Consider the following 25146-nt stretch of genomic DNA (forward strand, 5'->3'; position numbering starts at 1 on the left):
CCCTGGTCTGTACGGTGAGAAGTTTCTCCCGTATCAGACTGGGGTACCCGGGTCTCCCTAGGGACCCGGGTATCCGGAGCAACTCGCGCACAAGTGTCCGACGCGGACTCGCTGGCCTTCGAAGCAGGAATTTTCTTAGGCACAGCAGGGGGAGTGCAGGCCTTGGTCTGCACGCCCTTGGCTCCTGATGCCACTGACCCGGAGGCCAGGGCAGCGGTTCCCTGATCCGAGGATCGGGAAGAGCCGACGAGAGATCCCACTGCCTTCCCTGTGGAAGGAGGCAGACCCTTAGAAGCCTCGGTGCGAGGCTTCTTGGTGGGGGGAGAGGCAGGCTTCTTCTTCTTCGGCTGCGAAGCCTCGGAAGGAGAAGCAGAAGAGACAGCAGACAAAGACGACGATGATGACGAAGATGAAGATGAAGACGACGACACCTTCCTAAACCTCTTCTTCTTCTTCTTCACCATCTGCTTTAGGAACGCTGTCAGATCCCCAAGCCAGGAGGGTGTGGACGAAGACTCAGGAACAGCAGGAGGGGCTGCAGCAGAAGGTACATTCCGGGCAGAGACCATGGAGCTCAAGCCACCATTTGCCTGGGTGGAAGCAACTGCGTGTCGGCCAGGAACAAAAGTGGGCGGGGCCGGGAATGCAAGCGCCACCCCTCCCGCGTGGATAGTCATGTCAGGCCGCGCCAGGGTCGATGGGATGGGGACAGGAACAGACGAAGGGCCGGGCTGGAACGTAAGGCGAGGAACTGTGGTTCTAGACAAGCCAGGGTCAGCAACGGGGGCAGCGATCGTCACATACGGGTAGGATGACGTCACCATGTAGGCGGGGCCAGCTCGCGTGAACGGGGCCAGGAAGCCAGGCGGCAGCGGTACAGCGTGTTGCAGCGCAGGGGAAACCAAAACCTGGGTGTCGAGGTGTGAGGTTACCAACACCGGGAGCCGCGCAAACCTGGACATGGTGACGGTCATAGTAGTGGCTGTCGTTGCCGAGTGAGTGGTAACTGGAGCAGAGGACAGTGGAGCCAATCCCTCCAGTGACGTGCCAGGTAGGCCCAGGTGTAGCCAGGCTGAGGTTGGGTTCGAAGCCTGGCTATCCAGCCCGAGACCTGAAGCAAGAGTCGGATTAGTACGGGAAGCCTCCACCCGCCCTGGAGGAAAAAACTCCCCTCCAGAACAGGAAGAGACCTCCGAGAGGATGTCCCAGTCCAACTCTCCCCCGCGCCCTTCCACAAACGATGAAACGAAAGAGGAAGGGGAGGGGGAGTCCTCACCCAAGGGAGAGGGAGCAAGCAGGGGAAGTTCACCGGGAGGGAGAAACGAGCCCGATACATTCGCCACCACTGGAGTCGTCGGGGGCGTTTCCCTCGGACAACTCCTTCGTAGGCTTACGACGGTAACGTCTCCTCCCCTCGAACTTCATTGCTCGGGGGACCAAGAGCAACACTCACTACAGGGGTCGTCGCGTGAACACACACGTCCCCTGCAAGATGTACAGAGGGCGTGTGGGTCCACGTCGACTCTAGACCAAAAAGAGTTACATTTTTTCCCTCCCACCTCAGGACATACACGCTGGGGATAGGAAGGCTTGGTTGATTTATCCATAACAAAAAAGGTAAGATTTCCACCAAATTATGAAGAAAGAAAGCTGTCAGGCAGAGAGCGGCGAAGAACAACATCCGTGCACTACGACGGCCGAAAGCAAATTGGAATGTTTACATCTGGGCAGGCGGTACTCCCGCCTCCCGGACAGTAGTTAACTGCCTAACCACCTTGTTTGAAGTTCAACGGCCGTTTCCAGCCTACGCCTGAAAGTAATCCCTAATGTAAAGGACCGAGGGTTTGTATATTGTGTTCGAACAAACAGTATTTAGAAACTTGTACTCTTTACAATGACTTTATAATAAAATAAAGTTTTATATATACTTACTAAATAATTACATAGCTATAGTTTCTACTTTAAGCGCCAGCTCAAAAGTCGAAATTCGCGGTAGTGCTCTTTTGTTTTGGGTGTAGGTATACTGCCCCACCCGCTTTCAGGGAAGAATAGGTACAACGTAGCTAAAGAGCTATATTCGTGTAAGCTCTATGTCCTTGAGAGGGGAGGAGGGAGGGCTCCAATCATGTAATTATTTGGTAAGTATATATAAAACTATTTTATCATAAAAATGTAATTTTTATATAAGTAACTTACTGTCATTTTTATATAAGTAACTTACCAAATAATTATAGACTGAATCTGACATTGATTGGAGGTGGGATGAGTGGACATATACTACCCCAAAAAAAACTCTGATATGGAGAAGAATTTGGAATAGAAAATTAGCTAGCATCTTGAAATGCTTGTTGTAACCTTAGCTGGTGAGGGAGCAACAGCAAACGGGTACTGCCTCTGGTCGTAGCTCCTCTCGACCTGTAGCAGCGTGGCGGTAGAGCCAAGGGTCACTTCTACTTGAGTGGGTTGCTTTGCAACGTAGGAGGTTAATCACCGGTTGCCAAAGCTAACAATCCAAAAGGGTCACATAAATAATATGTGGATATGCACAGGGTGCAGTACAATATAACAACGAAAACCAAATAAAATTAACCTACACCACCAAGAAATTTTAACCAAAACCATAAAATACAGATTGGTGACACTCACGACTCAGTGTTCACCAGACTTCCCAAGAAGTGCAACTATCCTTATTCAAGGAGAGTGGATAGAGGAAAAAGGAGTTCCTCCTATCTTTCATCCCCCAATACCATGCCAGATGCGAAGAACGGACCTAAAGCACTGCATTTTTGTACACCATTTCAATATCCCATAAGTAAAACATGGCAAACACTGACTTGCACCTCCAAAATGTTCCTTGCAAAATTGAAGGAAGAGACAGGTTACGTCTGAAAGCCAAAGACGTCGCCAAGGCTCTTATTTCATGAGTCTTTACTTTACACAAGGGCAGTGGATCATCTTGAACTCCCAAATGTGCTTCCGAAATCACAGATCTTAAAAAGAATGATAATGCATTCTTGGACAAAGGACGGCTGGGGTTTTTCACAGAACACCAAAGATTAGGGACCAAACCTCTAAGGTTTTTGGTTCTTTCAAGGTACACTATCAAGGCTCTTACAGGGCAGAGGACTTTCTCTTAATTAGATGGACCTAGTACTTCTGACAGGCTCTTGAATGAAAAGGAATGAGGCCAAGGGTTAGCCAGGTCCTCACTCTTGGCCAAAAAATCCAAAATTAGTGAGTATAGAGCATTGCCTTGTGAGAAACCTATCCGTTTATTGATGGCATGAAGCTCGCTGGCTCTCTTGGCTGTAGCTAGTTTCATCAAGAATAAGGTCTTTGTCAGATTCCGAAGTGATGATGAATCCAAAGGTTCAAACAGCGGTCCTGACAGCCATTTGAGGACAACGTCCAAGTTCCAAGCGACTCCCGAGGGTTTTGCGTGCTTACTAGTATTCGAATGTTTGATTAAATTGCTTATGTCTTGGTTTGAAGACCGGTCTACTCCTCTATGTTTAAATACTGAACTCAACATCGCTCTGTAACCCTTGATGGTAGATGTTGTGAGTCCTTTCAATGTTCTAAGACGTAATAGAAAATCTGCGATCTGGGCTACAGACGTTTGAGAAGAGGAGATATTTCGCTCCCAGCACCACTTCTGAAAAACTGCCCACTTGGCTTGGTAGACTGCAGAAGAAGATTGCTGCCTAAACTTAGCAATAGCCTCTGCAGCCTTCCTTGAAAATCCTTTCACTCTGACAAGCTCCCTGACAGTCTGAAGCCTGTTAGTGTGAGAGTGGATAACCTTTGATGGAATCGGAGGAAGTGCAGCTGTTTGAGATTTCTCTTCTGAGGAAGTAGCCTTGGGAAGTCCGTCAAAAGGCTCAGCAGATTGGGGAACCACTCCTTGTGTGGCCAAAAGGAACGAGACACGTTGTTGTTTATGATGAACTTTTAACACTTCCTCACCATGCTGAAGGGAAGGAAGGCTCGCAGGGGTTTGACCAGTCCTGCAGCATGGCATCCGTTGGATCCGAGCCAGGAACAATACAATGGAAGACGATGGTTCCTTGACATCGCAAACAGGTCTATCAATGGCTTTCCCGCAGCTTCCACAGGTCGGTGCACACCTATGGATTGAGTGTCCATTCAGTCAGTAGAACCTGTTTGCAATTTCACTTCATCCGCCAAAACGTTCATCCTGCCCTGAATGAAGCGGGTCACTAAGTGGGTCTCGTTGCTCCATGCCCATAGAAGAAAATCCTTTGTCACTTCGTTGAGTGCGTAAAAGAATGAGTCCCTAATTGATTCTTGATATAAGCCAGGGCGGCCATGCTGTCCAGATGAACCGCTAATGTCTTGTTGAAGGTTTGATCGTTGCAAAGTGTTAAAGTACCAGATGAATTGGATCAAATTCATACAAACATCAGGAAAATGATCCCATTTGCAAAAAAGATTTCATTAAAACTTGGAAAACTCTAAACTTTTCATATAACACTTGAATTGCTTTTAATTTTCCTTTACATTGATGTGGAGGTTTCTTTTGGTAGGCAACCATGTTCCTGAAACCTCCATATCATTGAGAAGGGCTCCCCAACCCAGATCCGAAGCGTCTGAGTATAACGTCAGGTTAGGGTTGGTTGGAGCCAGAGACTTTCCTGTTGCAATCTGTCTTTCGCCAGCCACCACCCCCAAACTTTATCTCTTTTTTCGCCCAGCCACCACCGAAGGTCCTCTTTTATCTGGGGAGTGATGTTGAAAACGAACGCATCCAGGAACAAGTTCCTTTTTCAATTGGCCTTGGGGTAAAATTGCAGTACTCTTGTGTGTAGCCTGCCTAATGGAATGAACTTCTGTATGGAAGAGAGGGTTCCCAGAAGACTCATCCATGCATTGGCTGAGCAGGAGGGGCGAGTTACGAAGTCCTAGACCTTCCTGCGGCAATTTAGGATCCTTTGTTGGGATGGAAAAGCCCAAAAACTCAGAGAGTCCATCACTATCCCCAAATACAGAATAGAGTGAGTCGGGACTAGCTGTGACTTCTTGAAGTTTATTAAAAGGCCTAAATCTTGAGCGAGATGAAGAGTTTTCTGCAGGTCCTCCATGCACTGAGATCTTGAGGGGGAGCGTAGGAGGCAATAGTCCAGGTACAGAGAGATATTTATCCCCATAAGATGCAGCCATTTCGCTAGGGGAGCGAGTACCCAGGTAAAAACTTGAGGGGCCGTGGAGAGTCCAAAGCAAAGTGCCCGAAACTGGAAGACTCTGTCCTGGAACACGAAGCTCAGATACTTCCTGGAGTCCGGGTGAACTGGAATGTTGATCGTAACCATCCAGTCTCCCTGATGGATGGCCAACAAAACCGACTGACTCGTCTCCATTTTGAACTTCCTTGTTTGAATGAAGAGGTGCAGGGCACTGATGTCAAAGACAGGTCTCCATCCTCCCGATGACTTGGGAGGTGTTTGTAAAACCCCTCCATGTTTACATCCTCGACTACTTCCACAGCTTTCTTCTCTATTAGGGCTGACACTTCCTGAGATAGGGCCGAAAACCTCTCTGAGTCTACCAAGTAGGCTGTTAAGCTGGTGGGAGAGGTTACTAAGGAAGGTTTCTCCCTGAAAGGCATAGCATAGCTCCACATTCTTCTTTTTTCCATTCTGTCCCGAAATGGGAGTCTTGCTCCCACTGGAACACGGAGGATGGACGACTCATTTTCGAGGTGCTGGCTTGTTAATGGGTTTCTTGGTTCGTCTGGAAGTTCGGAGGTTGGCTCTAGGTCAGGATTGGAAACGACCTCTAGAACTTCAAAAGGGCTGTTGCTGCAAGGGCAACAACATTCTAGTAACTTTTTAGTGGATTGAGTGAGGAGGTCCTGAGTCAACTTCTTCTGTAGCCCCACTGAAACCCATTCCAGGGTGTCCTGCGGGAACAGACTATTCTTGTCCAGGGGGGGCAAAAAGAAGCGAAGAACATTGCGATGGGGTGACTCAATTTGCCATGAACGAGCACCACAAATCTCATTTTTTGAGGACTCCTGTTATGAAGATGGTCGCTAGCTCTAGTGCTCCATCTCTTACAGCTCTATCAGTGCACTCTAGAACTCCCAGCCAGTCCGATGGGAAGTTCTCTTGAAGGGACGTATAGTAATACCCCAAACTTGTGCTAATTCACAGACACGCAAACTTTTCATTGGAACCTAACTAATTATCATACACGAGTTGTTCACATACACACGAACATTTGAGAATACTGAGAAACCCTGCAAAAGTGTTTATGTTTAATTTTTTATGTAATTCACATTTTTTCAAGCTTTGATGTGTAAATTAAATAACATTAAATACTAAAAGTACTAATTTCTCTCTCTCTCTCTCTCTCTCTCTCTCTCTCTCTCTCTCTCTCTCTCTCTCTCTCTCTCTCTCTCTCTCATTTACTGAGATGAGATAATTTTTATGGTACATATATATGTTTATTTGTTTTGTATGCTAAACAAATATTTACCTAATAAGTACTAATTTTCAAATATTAATAAGATTGAATAAGAATATAATAATAATAATAATAATATTAATATTTTGTTGAATATGATGACAGCCTTGGTTGCATTAATTAATCTTGTAGATCATCCACTCAACTCTTCTGATTAGTCTTTTTTCTTCTTCAGTAACAGAATTAAGTAAAGTGCCAAAGTTCATTGCAGGGACTTTTATTTATAAAAATATCCAAATGTCGATGGTTAATGGAAATTCCGAGGGCGGGGTCCAAAAACGAGTGCGGGGGTCGTCAGTGCTTCTGGGATCTTGGTAGGTATCGCGACATGTTTTGGAAGGCCATCTTCCTTCTTCAGGCGGGAGCTGGATGAAGTAGGACTCTGGTCTCACTTTTTCATATCAGCAGTGGGCGGGGGCCGCTGGTCACGATCTGCTTGAGAGAGTGCTGATTTTTGATTGGCCAAGAGAGCTGACGTCACTGGGCATGGTTTTCTTCCATTGGTTGGCAGTTTCTCAGCCTTAATCTCAGAGCATAGAGGCTGTTCTGTGATGCCCTATGGTTCGTAAGACGTGCCCTGTGGAGGAATGCATGTATAGTTTCATTAAAGTCACGTCCTCCATCAAGGGGTTCGTCAGGAGGGTCTTGCTCGTTGCTGCTGTTCTCAACGTCCTGCTGGGATGTTCCGATAGTTACATTTTGGGGGGCTGTGATAGGGTGTCGTGTCGCTGTCGGAAGCAGATAGGTTTCTTGCGTGATATTAATGCTAGGTTTTTCTGCTCCTATATGCAGTGCCTCTAGTATCCCTAGTCTTAGGTGGTCAGGGGGTTGGTCTGTTATTTCAAAGCAATTGATAATATCACTACGCCGGACGCGAAGGTTGTGAGCGTCTCTAGTATGGTTGAAAATGGCCCCCTCTTGGGCATGACAGGAAATCTGTTTCCAAAGACGCATGGTGGTCATTCCGATGTAGGTTGCAGGGCATCCTCGCGAAGGGCATTTGTACCAGTACACCACGTTGGTCTTCTTCAGTGGTTCCTGTCGAGGGGCGGGGTTGTTCTTCATAATAAGACTGCTCATCTTCTTGCTGGCATAGTAGATAATCAATTGTACATTTTTCATCGGGTCGGTGGGGGCAACGTGCTCCTTGATGATGTTTTTCAAGGCTTTTTCATCGTCTTCATACCGTTTGTGGAACGTCCTTCTGTCTGTAGAATAATTTAATATCTTCATTGGGGGCCGGGTGGGGTTCTTGCTGGTACCAATTCTCCAAACCCTTCTTTACTAAGTCTTGGATGTCTCAGTTTTTGTGTCCGTTGTTAACCAATACTTGGGTGGCACAGTCAAGTTCATCATGCATTTTTCGCCACGAGGAGCAGTGGGAGAGGGTGCGACGAACATAGGCCTTAACCCTTAAGGGATGGCATAATTTATCAATGTGCAGCACCCCAGACCAGGGAAACTTTGAGGTCGGCAACATAAAAAAAAAAATCACATCAATGGAAAGAGAATGGCCCGTACATTCACACTGTATAAATAAAAAAAATTCTAAAAAATTGTCCCTACCTTCCACGAGAAGTTGAAAATGACTATTTACAACCCCTTGTGGGGCCTCATTTACAACAATTGTAAATTTTACCAACTTGTATATGTTTTTTCTAATAAATAAATTTATTGTATTTTGTAAAATTATTATTACTGCTTACACAATATCAAAACAGATAAGAAATAAAAGCAGTAACAAATTTTTGGCATATTTGTTGTAAAATATTCACGTAAATTTATGAGAAGGAAGATTCAGTAACTTTTTTTTTACTTTTACATGCTTTTTCTAATATTTCTTTGCAATTTTCTTTGTAAAATTACATTTACAACCGACATACTATTGTAAAAGACAAAAACAAAAAACAACAGCAACCCCTTCGTATATTTACAAGCAAATTTACAAAAAGACTCATGTGAGAGAGGTGCAGTACTTTCCCCCTTGAAGTCACAAGCATTACTGATACTGGCCTAACTCTCACGTCTGTATAAAAGTTGCCACCAGTGAATTTATAGCATATAGAAGTACTGGCACCTTTGTTTCGAATCATTATTACTATAACAGTGGTGCGTAATTCTGCTTCACACTGAAGCTCAATCCGTCCATCTCCCAAAACCTGTTTTACTTCACACTGAGGCTCAATCCGTCCCTTAAGAGTTAATAACAGAGTTTTTATAATGCTCTAGGCACTCGCTCTCACTATTCATGCAAAGCCCCAAGTTAGTGGGTTTGGTGTACACGAAAGTGCTGAAGGTGGTGCCCTGCTGCTCTACCAACACGTTGAGGAAGGGGAGGCAGTTGTTTTCAGCACATTCAGTTACCCCTCTCCACATCCCTGAACACATCCTTCGGTCTCTCTTGGAGATATGTACAAAAAAGGCCCTGTTCGCCAGCCACCAAGGACACATGTATTTACAAGTAGATGGAGTTGCCATGGAATCTTATTTGCAAATTTTTACATAGGTACTGTTGAACAACGGGTCTTCGCAAATGTATGTAAACCCCTCGTTTACGTGCGTTATATCGACGACACCTTCCTCCGTGCAGACTCACAAGAGGAGATGGATAACTTACAGGCTGCCTTCCACCAGCACAGCAGCCTGTCCTTCACCATAGAATATGCTGAAAACAACCGCCTCCCCTTCCTCGACGTGTTGGTAGAGCAGCAGGGTACCGCCTTCAGCACTTCCGTTTACACCATACCCACTAACTTGGGGCTTTGCATGAATGGTGAGAGCAAGTGCCCAGAACATTATAATAACTCTGTTATTAAAGCCTATGTTCATCGCGCCCTCTCCCACTGCTCCTCATGGCGAAAAACACATGGAGAACTCGACTGTGCCACCCACGTATTGGTTAACAACGGACACAAAAACCGAGACATCCAAGACGTTGTAAAGAAGGGTTTGGAGAACTGGTACCAGCAAGAACCCTGCCCAGCTCCCCCATGAAGATATTAAATTATTCTACAGAGGGAGGTTCCACAAATGGTATAAAGGCGATGAAAAAGCCCTGAAAATATCATCAAGGAGCACGCTACCCCCACCGACCCGATGAAAAATGTACAATTGATTATCTACTATGCCAGCAAGAAGACGAGCAGTCTTATTATGAAGAACAACCCCACCCCTAGACAGGAACCGCTGAAGAAGACCAATGTGGCGTACCGGTACAAATGCCCTTCACAAGGATGCCCTGCGACCTACATCAGAATGACCACCATGCGTCTTTCGAAACGGATTTCCTGTCATGCCCAAGAGGGGGGGCCATTTTCAACCATGCTAGAGACGCTCAAACCTTCGCATCCGGCATAGTGATATTATCAATTGCTTCGAAATAACAGACCAACCCCCCTGACCATCAAAGACAACGGATACTAGAGGCACTGCATATAGGAGTAAAAAACCTAGCATTAATACCATGCAAGAAACCTATCTGCTTCCAACAGCGACACGACGCCCTATCACAGCCCCCCCTGAAAACGTAACTATCAGAACATCCAAGCAGGACGTTGAGAACAGCAGCAATGAGCAAGACCCTCCTGATGAACCCCCTGATGGAGGATGTGACCTTAATGAAACTATACATGCATTCCTCCATAGGGCATCACAGAACAACCTCTATGCCCTGAGATTAAGGCCAAGAAACCGCCAACCAATGGGAGAAGACCACGCCCAGTGATGTCAGTTCTCTTGGCCAATCAAAAATCAGTGCTCTCTCGGCCAATAAAAGAGCAGACCGTGACCAGCATCCCCCGCCCACCGCTGATATGAAAAAGCGAGACCAGAGTCCTACTTCATCCAGGCCTTCCGTAACATGTTGTGATACCTACCAAGATCCCAGAAGCACTGATGTCCCCTGCACTCGTTTTTGGACCCCGCCCTTGGAATTTCCATTAACCATCAACATTTGGATATTTTTATAAATAAAAATCCCTGCAATGAACTTTGGCACTTTACTTAATTCTGTTACTGAAGAAGAAAAAAGACTAATCAGAAGAGTCGAACAGATAATCTACAAGATTAATGCAACCAAGGCTGCCATCATCTTCAACAAAACATGTTTGAAAGAGGGCCTATACCCAAAGAATAATAATAATAAAACTGTAATTACAAAATTCGTATGTGATACATATTTTAAACAAACAAATATTTTTCCCCTCATCTTCTGCAAGAAGCTCGAAGGCAAAAAGCTGCCCGACAAATAGTGTTGCTGATCAGTGGTCAAAGGTTTCTTTCTCTCTCTCTCTCTCTATCTCTCTCTCGTAGTTAGCGCAACCTACGTATTACTGTTTCTCTGTGTGTCTTTAACTGTACAGTAGATAATTTTAAAAAGATCTAATTTTACCTGTACCATTTACAAACTGTAAATGCACCATTCTATAACATACAACAAAGAGAAAGAGACAGAATAAAGAATTTTTAAAAACGAGGTTGAGAAGACTTCTAAAAATAGATTGGTGGAATGGGGGGAGAGGGAAATGTTATACTAATCTTCACACTCTCCTATATTCTTACGTTAACCATTTATTTCTTTTTTTAAGGGTAATGTATTAAGTTAACTTTTAAATGAAATTACAGTAACTTTAATTTCACTTAAAAGTCAGTTTAATACTGAATTTCCATCTTCTGATATCTAATGTAAGAACAATCTCTCTCTCTCTCTCTCTCTCTCTCTCTCTCTCTCTCTCTCTCTCTCTCTCTCTCTCTCTGTAATAATTCATAAATAATTTAACTTTTTAACTTGATATTTCAAGTAAAGACAATCTCTCTCTCTCTCTCTCTCTCTCTCTCTCTCTCTCTCTCTCTCTCTCTCTCTCTCTCTTGTGTATTATTCTCTCAGTATCCGTAATAATTGATAAATAATTTCACTCTCTAAGTAAGGACAACCTCTCTCTCTCTCTCTCTCTCTCTCTCTCTCTCTCTCTCTCTCTCTCTCTCTCTCTCTCTCTCTCTCTCTCATTCATAGTTAATGCTCACACATTTTTACAACTTATTATTTCTCTGTACTTCTTAACCTGTACAGTAGATAGTTGAAATTTATCTATTTTTACCTGTACCATCCATGAAGTGTAAATGTGTTAGTGTTGCAAATATGTTCTAAAACATAGAGACATAATAACTAAGAGTTGTATTAGTCCAAATAAAAAACACTGTTTGTTCATGAAAAAGCACTTCAGAATAAAGAGAAAGAGACGCAGAATAAAGATGTTATTAAAAAGAGGTTGAGAAGACTTCTAAAAATAGATCGGTCGGAAGGGGAGAAAGACAGAAACTCTCTTCCAACTCTCTATTTTTATGTCAACCATTTATTTCTTTTTTAAGGGTAATGTATTAAACTAACTTTTAAATTAAATTACAGTAACTTTAATTTCATTTAAAAGTTAACTTAATAATTTGGGAGCATGATTAGGGTCATATTTAGTGTTTAAACTTTAGAAATAAGCATTTGTTAGCATTTTTAGAGACCGTGGCAAACTTACACAAAAATTCACCTTGCACAAGGGGTTATGAAACCTAACCTCGCGTAAATTCAGGGTATGACTGTACAGTCTTCTATTTTCTTGGCTAGGGCCCCCACCATCCAATCCAGAAAACTAAACACCTCGAAGACTTTAAAGATGTCTTTAAGCAAATGGTCTAATTCCAAGGCTGTGAAGAGAATTCTGGCCGATGAGAAAGCAGAACGACGAGAAGCATCTATGATACTGGAGAAGTCCCCTTGAGAGGAGGCAGAAACTCCCAAGGATAGAGCTTCTCCAGTTGCATAAGACAGATACTTCCGCCTTATCAAACGAGTGGGAGGCGAACAGAACACCGCCTTCCCGACTTCCCTCTTCTCCTCTAACCAGGTATCCAAGCAGGCAAAAGTTTTCTTCAACGACAAAAATAAAACCATACGTGGAAGTCTGGTGATACCTGGTGATTGTCGCATCAAGAAGGCCGAACCCGGCGATGAAGGGACAGCTGGAGAGAAGAACGACCAGCAACAGACCAGGAAAAACCTGAGCAGTACCAAGTAATTAGATGCAGGCTGCTCCTCTTCTGCAGGTTCCTTGACAGACAAAGTGGGTGATCCCGGGGGTTCCACGGTCTCTTGCACTACTGGAGTTGGCTTTTGAAGAAGGCTCAACACTATCAAGCTGAAGTAGAAGCGGCCCTAACGAAGGATCTTGGGCAACAGACAGAAATTTTCTTGAAGCATCAGATACTGGAAATTCTCCTGCAGAGTCATGAAGATACTAGAAGTAGGGTGGACTTCGAGGGAGGCACCCACAGTGACTGGAAGCACGGACATTGGGCGCCCACTCACTGTCGAAGCAGACACTGACTCCTTGGAAGCGGCTGCGTTCTTTGCGGACACTTGGCGCCCCAAGGATGGGCGCTCAGTGATCTGACATTCAAACTCCAAGCGGCCATAAACAGGTTCTTCTAACTCGGAATCTGGGCACCCAAGAACTGGAAAGGTGGAAGTTGCGCGCTCATGCGATGGGTGCTCAGACGAAGTGCGCTCATACAATGGGTGCTCAGACACTGGGTGCTCTAGAGATGATAGCTCGGACACCGAATGACCTTCGAGTTGGCCCTCACACACACCACTATTGTACACTGGGCGCTCGGACACTTGGTGCCAGTAAGTTGGACTGGCACACACTCTTTTGGGTCGGAATGCACTTTCACACCTGAATGGAAGCAAGAATCTCTTGCTGGCAACTCCCAAAACTACAAGAAGGGAGAGGGCTACATTCTCTCTCTATAGCTCGCTTATGAGACGGGACCGAATCTGAATCCAAGGAAGCGCCTGGCCTTTTCAATGGCCTAAAACTTTCGCAAAATGGCCTCTGCGTTTCTTTGATGCGGGAGAATCTGAATCACTTGAAGATAGGGCATGTACATCCATCTTAACACCTTTCCAATGGCGTTCTTCCGCAGCCTGGGATTGGCGGACAATAGGCTTGGATAAGGCGACACCTGCTCATGGGCAAACCCCACCGACCTCCCTTGGACTGCCAGTTTGCTTCCTCCCAGGTGAGCAAGGGGAGATTAGCAGGGACCTTGGTCTAGAAGCATCAGTGGGACAAACAGCCGCCCCCTCCACTGACACTTCACTCAACACTACACTAATAAATTTGTCCATCAGGACCTTCACAAAGTTCCCAATCTGGGAAACAGTATTCACAAGTAAATTAAATTTTTTATCTACCTGTGCTTCTAAGCTGGCAATGGCACTGGGTTCAGCAGAATGAGAGCTAGGTAATGGAGTGACAGGAAAAGCTGGAGGACTGGAAATGGGAGAAAAAGCCTGTCACAGGTGTTGAAGGGATAGGCATAACATCAATATCAACTCCTGGAGAATGACCTGTACTAGTGGAAGCCTTAGCTTCGGCCCTAGCTGTAGCTTTTCTAATTCAGTCACGCTGCAATTTGTCTAAGTGTGTCTGTAAAGTCTTCCATTTACCCTTATCCCATTCCTTACATTCATCACAATTCAATTCCAGAGAACAAATTTGTTCTCTACAAGTACTACAAATGGTATGTGAGTCAAGTTTTGCAGCCTTTGCTGCAATACCTAATGCTAGACAAACTAGAGTCAGGCATAGTGGGTCAAAATTCCAATTAGACAAGTCACAATCAAAGAAATAATTCAAAATTCTAGCTAAGCTAAATAGCTGAACTACCAAAAGCAAAGAGTACTTCACCAAAGACAATCTCCGACCATCCGGCGAAAACGAATCAAGAGCTGCTAATAACTGGTGTTCAGTCATTAGCCGGCAGAAACGAATTGAGCTCTTTAGCTACGTTGCACCTATCCTTCCCTGAAAGTGGGCGGGGCAATATACCTACACCCAAAACAAAAGAGCGCTACCGCGAATTTCGAATTTTGAGCTGCCATGTAAAGTAGAAACTATAGCTATGTAATTATTTGGTAAGTTATATTTGGTAAGTTACTTATATAAAAATAACTTTCATATATCACAGATACAAACTTTAAAGTTCACTAATACTTAATGACTGGAAAATAGTAAGGCCAGACCTCTCAGGTGAGTACACCTGCTACTTGAGTATGACCCTACTCACATCAAGAGCATTTGCTACCTAGGAGAAACTGAAGCAGTAATGAATGAAGCCAGGAGGAGGGCACTTGCCCAATGAAAACTGATAACAGTGCCTATATACACTATATATCTAAGGCATTGCTTAAGACTCCAGATCTGAATGATTTTTGCCCAATACTCATAAAATATTTGGCATACTGTGAAAAAATGTGGAATTTCATTACTAAAAAGTTATTAGCACAATGTAGCTATGTCATGTGTTGACCAAATTAGCCACAAAGGACTTGGTAATAAATAAACTGAAGGGACACACTGGCAAGAATGGACCTACATAATCATCCTCCAATCTACAACAAAATATCTATAACAAGAACTTGTTTATCAGGCAGTCACTAATAACTTGTGAAGATAATGCTGGAAAAGATGAAATGAATCTTGACCAACTAAGTGAAAATAATAAGAGAAATATAAACCCTTGACCTAAAGAACAAGGCACTTGGTCAGGTCAGTCTTGATGCAGAAGTATGCTAGTTTCATTATTACCTCTTACCACCAAAATATAAGTTTTCTGAGATTCTTTGACACCACTCTTGCAAATGTAGTTTCTACAGATCAACTTATGTAGCACAAATATTTTGTAACCTGATTAACAAATCTTGTTCTCTTTACACATAATTCAGAACAATTAAAGCAGAGAACAGTCCTGGCTTCCCTTCTACAAAATTCAACAAGACTGGCATGGCAAATGGAACCATACATCATGAAGCTCATCAGGAAACTGATTCTTCACTTGCAGGTCAAGCATAAAGAACCAACTAATGAATGGCCCCAAAAGTGTTAATCTTGGCAAACAGTGTACACAACTTACTGGCACTGCTGTTAGAAGTAAAATCTAGAAGGTTGTCTTGAAAGTTAGAACCTTATCTATGCCTTATCCTAATGGTCTGAGCATTTTCATTTATTTCTTAGAACTACCATGAAACCTGACTGAAGATGTTTAATAGCTGACCAGTTCAGATAGCTTTTCAACACTGACAACAACACTACATTCCTCTGATAAATGGAATCCTTTTATTTTCATGCTCAACAATACATTCAGTCTGTAAACAAGACACAGAGAAGTCACTTACTGAGGACTTGGTGTTGGCATGCAATTCTTCACATCACACTTTGTGAAAAAATCTAATGGATCACTGAATTGAATTTAGACATGAAAAATTCAGGCCTGCAGAATCCTCTCAAAGTGTGGCTGCTTCCAAGATCTGCGTCATACCAGTAGCAACGCTTAAGAGCATTCAGTAAGAATGACAGGAGAATGGGGACCACTTATCATGTTCATGACAGAGCAATGGGAGCCAGTCCTGTCAGCCCCTAATATTTCGGCTGCTATGTAAGATAGCTTTATGTCTAAGTTACTATGGGTTAGCTTTAGCTAGGTTTAGACCAAAATAACTCCTACTAGGGAGTCAAAATAATCTAAAGATAACATGACTGGAATCCCAGTGCAATGCATATTTATAAAAGGACTTGAATGATATCTTGCTGAACAGCGGTCTAATAATAAAAAAAACTGGGCAGTAAAAACCACCTATTCCATGTTTGTATGCATATCAGAATTTACATGGGATCACTGTTGGATGTGGCATGCCTTGAATGTCCAAAACAAGTTTAAGAGAAAATGCAAATCCACAAAAAGACTGTAAGCTGAAAGAACAATAGGATAAACCCAAACTGGGTTATGAAAATTCAAGATACATAGTGAATAAGTATACTTACTTGGGACCCTTCATCACTATCATACTTGGGGGGAGGATGCTCTGTTCGCCATTGAACAACATGAGGAACAAGATTCCTTATGGACTCAAGTTGCTCCTCTAAATCAGGAAAATGCAACTCAGTTGATCTGCGACACACACGACCAAATTCTGAAAAATGTACCGTTTCAATGACAAACCGCATAGTCTCTGTGCCAATACCACTTCCTAATTATAACTGCCTCGATGAGATTAACAGTACAAAATAAACACATCACACTTATAAAACTTTCCCCAGGAAGAGATAAAAAATAAGACCCTAAATTTAAGAAAGGGATATCTTTTAAGGTAAAACCATTGTTTATATATGCCTTGTTTAATTACCAAACTTTGAAAAATTATAAATTGTTAAAGTTACCTGGCCCTGGGTTAAAGCCACATGTCTTTCTATCAGTAAGTTAAGTAACCAGTTTTCCTTATGCTATGCATAATGGCTAATTTCTATGTAATACATGGCCTGGTGTACTGTATTGCAATGTACAATGTATTTAAATAATCTTTTATAACTTTGGACTTACTAAATATTAAGACAGTTTTCAGAAACATGACATTTTCATAATAAAATTAAATTTTATATATACTTACCAAGTAATTACATAGCTAATGTATCTACCGCATGCAGCAACTATTTGAATTTAGCAGTAGCACTTCTTTTGTTTTAATGTAGATGACAGCCACACCCACTACTGGGGAAAACCAAGATTCAATTTGTTTGTGGCCCTCATGTCCATAGAGGGGAAGAGGGAGGGCTTTGATTCTGTAATTACTTGGTAAGCATATACTGTAGTATATAAAACTTAATTTCATTATGAAAAGTAACTTACCAAGTACAGTAATTACATAGCTGAATCCCACATTGAATGGAGGTGGGATACATGGACATAGTCTACTCCAAAACATTAAAGAATGATAAAGAGTCTGAAACAGATAAAGCTGCCTGCACTGTATGCAATGCTTGTTGTTTCCTTACCTGGTAAGAGAGCTACTGCAGGTGAATACTGCCTCTGGCTGGTGTTCATCTTAACCCACAGTGGTGTGGCTGTTGAGCCGTGGAGCGCCTATACTTAAGTGGGAACTTTGTAGTGGATATGCCTAATGGCTAACAAAGCATACAATACGGTGCCTTGCCCTGGGCTAGTACCAATATTAAAAAACCAGGCAACGCTGTCACCTACTCTGAAAAACTTGTAAAAAAAAAATCCAACCTATCCACTAAGAGTGGTGGATACTCCAGGTACCTTGTACCCGCAGGCTCCCCAAAACTCAAAAACCCTACACTAATAGGAAAAAAAGTGTGCTTCCTATAATTCTTCACCCAATACCATGCCAGCCACCAATAATGGACCCAAGATACTACAATCATTAAATACTGTTTCTACTTCCTTCAAGTAGTGAGAAGCAAAAATGGGCCTGCACCCCCAGTTGGTAGACGGGATAATGGAGGTCAAGGACATGTTATGTCTAAAAGCCAAGGAAGCAGACACCACTCGGATATCATGCGTTCTCACTTTAAAGTTTGGTAAAATGTCCTCCTGGAGCTTGGAATGTGCTTCTTTCAAAGCTCTTAAGAAGAATGACATTGTGTCCTTTGACAGGGGACAAGATGGGTTCCTTACTGAACACCAAAGATTAATAAAATGGACTCCTGATCTTTTCTGTCCTATTCAGGTAGTATCACAGAGCTCTGACTGGACACAGGACTCTCTCTTCCTCATCTGGACTGAGAATATCCATGAAGTTCTTAAAAGTGAATGAATGAGGCCAGGGCTTGGACGGGTCCTCGTTCTTGGCCAGAAAGCCTAAGGTGAAGGAGCAAACTGCATCTCCTTGAGAGAAACCCACTCTCTTATCAATAATTTGTATTTCACTGATGCGCTTACCCGTAGCTAAAGCAAAGAGGAAGAGAGTCTTATGCGTCAGATTCCGAAGAGAAGCAGAATGAAGGGGCTCAAAAGATGGGTCCATCAGCCATTTCAGGGCCACATCCAGATTCCATGAGACCAAAGTGTTGTCCTTTTTTCTGTTTCATCGCTTCAAACGACTCTATCAGGTCTCTAATGTCAGAGTTTCATGAGAGATCTAGGCCTCTTCGTTCAAATACTGAGATAAGCATCACCCGATAACCTTTAATGCTGATAGACGAGGCTAGAAGACTTTCTTCTGCACTTTGCAATAGCCTCTACAGCTTTCCTTGAAAAACCCTTTGCTCTGACCAGCTTACAGACAGTCTGAAGCCTGTCAGGGAAAGAGCAGACAACCCTTGGTGGTGTCTCCTGAAGTGGGGTTGTTGAAGTAGTGACACTTTTTGGGGGAGCAGTCTTGGGTAGTCCACCAACAGATGTAGAAGGTCTGGGAACCACTCCCTCAGGAGCCAAAATGGGTTCTATGAGGGTCATGGTCTCATTGTGGTGCGCCTGGAACTTGTTCAAAACCTCCTGGATCATGCTGAAGGGTGGGAAGGCATACAGGTCTAGATTCAACCAATCTTGTAGCATGGCGTCCGTGGCCCATGCAAGAGGATCTGGGGCTGGCGAGCAAAACAGAGGAAGACGATGGTTCCTGGAGGTGGCAAACAGGTCTATCATTGGCTTCTCCCACAACTTCCACAGGTCTAGATATACCAGGGGATCCAGGATCCGCTCAGTGGGAAGGACCTGCTTTTGATGGCTCAGCTCGTCTGCCATCACATTTAACTTTCCCTGGATAAATCGAGTGATAAGAGTCACTCGATTCTGGTCTGCCCACAGGAGTAATTCTCTTGTGGCTTGGCAAAGAGAGAAGGAATGGGTGCCGCCTTGCTTGCGAATGTAAGCTAAGGCCGTGGTACTATCCGCATGCACCACAACTGTTTTGTTGCAGACCAGGTGAGAACAATTCTGAAGGCCTAGCTGAACTGCCTTCAGCTCTCTTATACATATCGATATGTGAGTCCTGTTGTTCTGGGGTCCATGTCATCAAGACCTCTTGATTGTTCAGAAGGGCTCCCCAGCCTATGTCTGAGGCATCTGAATAGAAGTGTAGGTCGGGGTTCAAAGGATGAAGGGACTTCCCTTCCGACAGCCTTTCTTCTGACCGCCACCAATGCAGGTCCAATTTTACCTACGGGGTAATCGGAAACACGACTGTCTGGCTGTGTCTGCTTGTTCCAGTTGGCCTTCAGGTAAAACTGGAGAACTCTCATCTCTAATCTGCCCAGTCTGACGAACATCTCTATTGAGGCCAGAGTCCCTAATAAGCTCATCCATTGTAGAGCCGAACGAGACGACAAGGGTAGAAAATCCCAGACTGTTTGAAGGCAGCTGGATATCCTCTTGGGGGGCAGAAAAACGCAAGAGTCCATTGTCATCCCCCAGATAGAGGATTTCTTGCGAAGAGCACAACTGGGACTTCTGGAGATTTATAAGAAGGCCCAGCTCCTGGATCAGAAGAAGAATCTTGTGTGTGTTCTCCATGCACTTGTCCTTCAATGGGAATCGAGGAAGCCAGTCATCAAGGTAAAGACTGACATTGATCCCTAATAAGTGGAGCCATTTTGACAGAGGAGTGAGAACTCGAGTGAACACTTGAGGGGCTGCTTAAAGGCCAAAGCAAAGAGCCCAAAACTGGTAAACCTTGTCTTGGAAGAGGAACCTTACATATTTTCTGGAACATGGATGGACGGAAATATGAAAATATGCATCTTGCATATCTAAGGTTAACATCCAGTCGTGAATGAATGCAAGGACTGAATGGCTTGTCTCCATCTTGAACTTTGTCTTCAAGACAAAGTGATTGAGGGCGCTCACATCGAGGACTGGTCTCCAATCCCCAGATGCCTTTGGTACCAGAAAGAGACATTGTAAAACCCCTCAGAGCTGGTGTTCTGAACCTCCTCTATGGCCTTTTTCTGTATGAGGAGACTTCCTCCAGTGGGGCCAAATGTTTTTCGGAGCCTACCGAGTACGCTGTCAATGTGATGGGGGAGGTGACTACGGGGGAGCTCTCCAAGAAAGGAATGATGTAGCCCTCCTTCAAACCACTGGTAAATCCATGGCTCTGCCCCTCTTATCTGCCACTTCTCCCAAAACTCTAGAAGTCTGGCTCCTACAGATGCATGAAGGACTTTTGTCTCACTTTTTCTTGATGGCTCTGGATGTGAAACAGACATTTCAAATGCATGGGACCTAAATGGCATCAAAGATCTCCCTCCATGAAAGAGCTGTTGCTGGAGAGGGGGGAGGTGGTCCTAGCTTGAAAAGGAGATGAGTCCTTGGGACACCTAGAAGACTGGGTCAGCAAGTCTTGCATCGTCTTCTTCTGCAAGTCCAAGGCTATCTCTTTCACAGTGTCCTGAGGGAAGAGATGATTCTTATCCAGGGGCGAGAACATCCATGCTGATTTTTGGGAATGGGTAACTCCTTTAGGGTATCAGGACAAGTGTCCGACTGACAAGTGCCAGACGGCCACATGCCTGACAGACATCTTCCCGACGGACATCTGCCCGACTTAACAGTGCCCAATGGACAAATGCCCGATTAGGACAATTGGCCGATTAGGAAAACTGCCCAATTAGGACAATTGCCTGATTAGGAAAACTGCCCGAATATTTACATATATACAACCACTCTTTTAGTTGAGAGAGAAAAACTACCGGATGATGAAGAAGCTTGTTAGTAAAGTACATATGTTTTAGTTGGGAAAGATTTTTCTTCAGTCACGAAGTGTCAGAAGTTTTTTTACTCTTGTAAGCACCCATGGATTTCATTAAAACTCAACGTGGTGGATTGAAGCTTTGCTATAATGGTTACGTTTATGTTAAGAACAAGGAATTGCCATCTGGAAATACGTTTTATGAATGTGAACGCCATACGACACAACAACTGCAAGGCCAAAATTACTGTGTGTGGTGATCAAATAATAAGCGAAACACATGAACACACTCACGCTCCAGATATTATTCGTCAAGATCTTCTATCTTTACGTGAAGAAATGAAGGAACAAGCTATTAAAACCCAACAATCATCACAGCAGATTTTATGTCAAACGTTACAGAATGTCTCGGAAGGAGTCTCTAGTCAACTACCGTCTGTGAGCACAATTAGACGTTCTATCAGAAGATATAAACAAGCTGTACATGCTCCACCTCCCATACCGAGAAATTTGTATGAGATGGTCATTCCAGATGAATATAAAAAAACGTGCAAAGAAGACAATTTCTTACTTTACGACAGTGGGCCTGGTGAGAACCGTATACTTTTGTTTTCAACCGAGAAAAATCTGCAACTCTTGCAATCTTCGAGTGAGTAGTTTTGCGATGGTACCTTCAAAGTAGTACCTGAACTGTTCTACCAACTATATTGAGTTCATTGTTTAATTTCTAAAAGAACGATACCATGTGTTTTTGCATTATTGCTAAATAAACGACAATCCACCTATGAAGAACTTTTCAGCCAACTTCGGGCTATTAATGCTAGACTTAATCCATCTGCAATTTTGATTGATTATGAAAAACCAGCAATGAATGCAATAACAAAAGTTTTTCCAAATGCAAATATTAAGGGATGTTTTTTTCACCTCTCGCAAGCTATTTATCGGAAGGTACAAACAGAGGGGTTGCAATCACGATATCGGAGCAATGCTGAGTTTGCCATAAACATTCAAATGATACCAGCCCTGGCTTTTGTGCCAGCAGACAATGTTGTACAAGCATATGAACACTTACAAGAAAGTATGTGTGAAGAAGCAGATGGAGTAATTAACTACTTTGAAGATACTTTTATTGGTAGGATACGACGACGTAACAGAGGAAACCCACTCTTTCCTATTTGTATGTGGAATATGCATGATCGCGTATGCGATGATTTGCCACGAACAATCAATTCCTTGGAAGGATGGCATAACCATTTACAGGCAAATATAACCTCGAGTCATCCCAATATCTGGCGTTTTCTTGAGGTACTGAAGACTGAACAAGCTCTTAACGATACAATCATCTACCAAATGCTGGCAGGACAAGAGCCTCTCTCAAAAAGGAAAAAATATCAAGATACAACCAAAAGAATAGCAAATATTGTGCAAGATTATGAAAATCGAGAAGTATTAGATTTTTTTAGAGGGATAGCTCACAATTTAAAATTTTAGTTTTATTTTTTTTTAGATCTATTGTCTTTTTTTTTATCAATTACATACTTGTGTATCCATAAATAAAAAAATAAATCATGTTCTTTTTATTTTAGCTCACAATTTAAAATTTTAGGTTTATTTTTTTTCAGATCTATTGTCTTTTTTTCAATAATATACTTGTGTATCCATAAATAAAAAATAAATCATGTTCTTTTTATTTTTGTCTTTTATTATACCTTGTTAATGTTTACCATAAGGAAAAAATAAATAATTACAGAAAGTGCATACAAAATCCTTATGGCTGTAAAACAAATAATCGGGCAAATGTCCTAATTGGGCAATTGTCCTAATCGGGCATTTGTCCATCAGGCACTGTTCATTCGGGCAGATGTCCGTCGGGAAGATGTCCGTCGGGCACTTGTCAGTCGGGCACTTGTCCTAGAATCCTCCTTTAGAAGTAAAAGAACACCAGAGCTCTCATTTTTCCAGCACCCCAAAAGTAACGAGGGCAGAAAGCTCTAAACAACCATCTCTATGGTTTTGTCTGCACAGGACAGAACCCCAAACAAGTCTGAGGCGATATCTGAAGCAAGATCTTAATGGTCCTCAATTTTCTTGGCCAGAGCACCCACGACCCAACAAAGGAAACTAAGGACTTCAAAGACTTTGAAGATGTCCTTGGCTGATACGAAAGCAGATCGACAAGGCAAGCCAATTAGGCTGGAGAAATCCCCACACGAGGAGGCAGCGACTCCTGAGGAAGGAGCTTCCCTGGTCACGTACGACAAGTAAAGTAAGTATACCTTAGTTTTACCAGACCACTGAGCTGATTAACAGCTCTCCTTGGGGTGGCCCAAAGGATTTGACTTATTTTACGTGGCTGAGAACCAATTGGTTACTTAGCAACGGGACCTACAGCTTATTGTGGAATCCGAACCACATTATAGCGAAAAATGAATTTCTATCACCAGAAATACATTCCTCTAACTCTTCATCAGCCGGCCGCGGGAATTGAACTCCGGCCCATCGAGTGACAGTCTGAAGCTCAACCGACTTGGCCAACAAAGGGCACGTAGGACAAGTACCTCCTACAAACTAGATGAGAAGGAGGAAAAGCGAAGATGCTTTACCCTGCTCTCTTTTGGCAGAAGCCAATCTCCCATCTCCTTAAATGACTTATTAGAGGAGGATGAAAGGACCATCTTGGGGAGGTGTGTCCTGTCATCTGGCTGGTCCCTCATTAAGAACGTCGAGGCAGGCGAGGACGGGGCAGCTGGGGTGAAAAAGGACAGAAAATTTGCCATCAAATGCCGCACTAAGGCAGCATATGCCGAAGGAGAAGCAGGTTCTTGGTCAATCTCTTCTTCTGAGGAAATTGGAGACAGGTGGTCATCCTGAGCAGGGTTAGGAGTGAAAGGAGCTTTCTTCAGTAAGTCCATAATATGGGCTAACCTTTGCTTAATGGGAGCCAAAGCGGGTTCGTTGGGGTCCAAAGGCGAAGGAGACAGTGCTGGGGGTCTAACAGGGGGAGGCTTAGCAGACCGCGACCTCGAAGAAGACAAACAAGGCGATGGGCACCCAAGAGCAGGTGCTGGGAGCTCGGGAGCGGGCACCTGGTGCTCAGGAAGGGGCGCCAGGAGCTTAGAAGCGGGTGCCGGGCACTTAGGAGTTGGTGCTAGGTGCTTGGGAGCCAGATGTGGGTGCCCAAGAGCATAAGCTGGGCGCTCAGGTGAGGTCTCCGGACTGTTCCAGGGAGACACAGGTGGGCACTGATGGACAGGGGCAGGAACAGAAGGATCAACTGAGTAACTGCAAGATGGTCTTAAACTATTCGAGGTCTGCTTGTACAGTACTGCTTAACAGGCAGAGGATTTGGATGCCGACCAAGGTATTCAGAAAGTGCTTAAGGGGTCAGGGAGGGTCCAGGTGATGTTTGCGCCGCTTCCTGTCCACACTGCAGTCATCTGAAAAGCTGGAGGACAACAGATGGATATCCTTGGACAAGCCTTTCCAGTGGCTGTCTGCTGACACCTGGGAGTGGGCAACAGGCGTGGCTGAGGGGGCAATTACCCGTATGCAAACCCCATCAGCCTCCCTTGGACTTTCGGTATCTCTTCTCCCAAGTTTGGGGGAGCAGGACAGGGACCTCGGTCTAGGAGAACCGAAGGGACGGATAGCCACCTCCTCTACTTGCACTGCACTATCACTTTACACTTTCTCTGAAAACACTTTCTCCATACGTAATCACTTAAAGAGAAGCCCCCAAATCAGCAACAATACTAACTACTAGATTAAGTTTCTTATAAAATCTAGACTTGAGACTGGAGATGGTATTGGGATTGGAAGCATGGGAGCCAGGCAAGGGAGGAGAAGGATCTTCAGTAAGAGTGCGAGGAGTAGGAGAAACAGCAGGAATGAGAGCAGAAGGGAGAGTAATAGGGCTAACCTCCAAACTAGGTTGTGGTGTAGTCTCTAAACTACAAGAGTGTTTTGCAGCTCTAGAAGCCGCTTTCCTCTATCTATCTCTCTCTAACTTATCTAAATGAGACTTAAGAACCTTCCACTGTTTATTCTCCCACGCTGAACACTCTTTACAGGTCTTATCAACACTACAATCTTGCCCACCCACCCCCCTACACTTCACA

At 43.8% G+C, this 25146-nt stretch overlaps 1 protein-coding gene across 1 annotated transcript in view; it reads right to left on the minus strand.

Annotated features, from left to right (window-relative positions):
* The window catches only part of LOC136856387 (FERRY endosomal RAB5 effector complex subunit 3), an 89234-nt gene that overhangs the window by 22916 nt on the left and 41172 nt on the right, over window positions 1–25146 (minus strand). The window contains exon 8 of the mRNA XM_067134218.1: window positions 16362–16510. Within this exon, the coding sequence (XP_066990319.1) occupies window positions 16362–16510 (149 nt within the window). The remainder of the gene's footprint in view (window positions 1–16361; window positions 16511–25146) is intronic.

Source organism: Macrobrachium rosenbergii, chromosome 3 (assembly GCF_040412425.1).
Source record: "Macrobrachium rosenbergii isolate ZJJX-2024 chromosome 3, ASM4041242v1, whole genome shotgun sequence".
NCBI classification, from domain to species: domain Eukaryota; kingdom Metazoa; phylum Arthropoda; class Malacostraca; order Decapoda; family Palaemonidae; genus Macrobrachium; species Macrobrachium rosenbergii.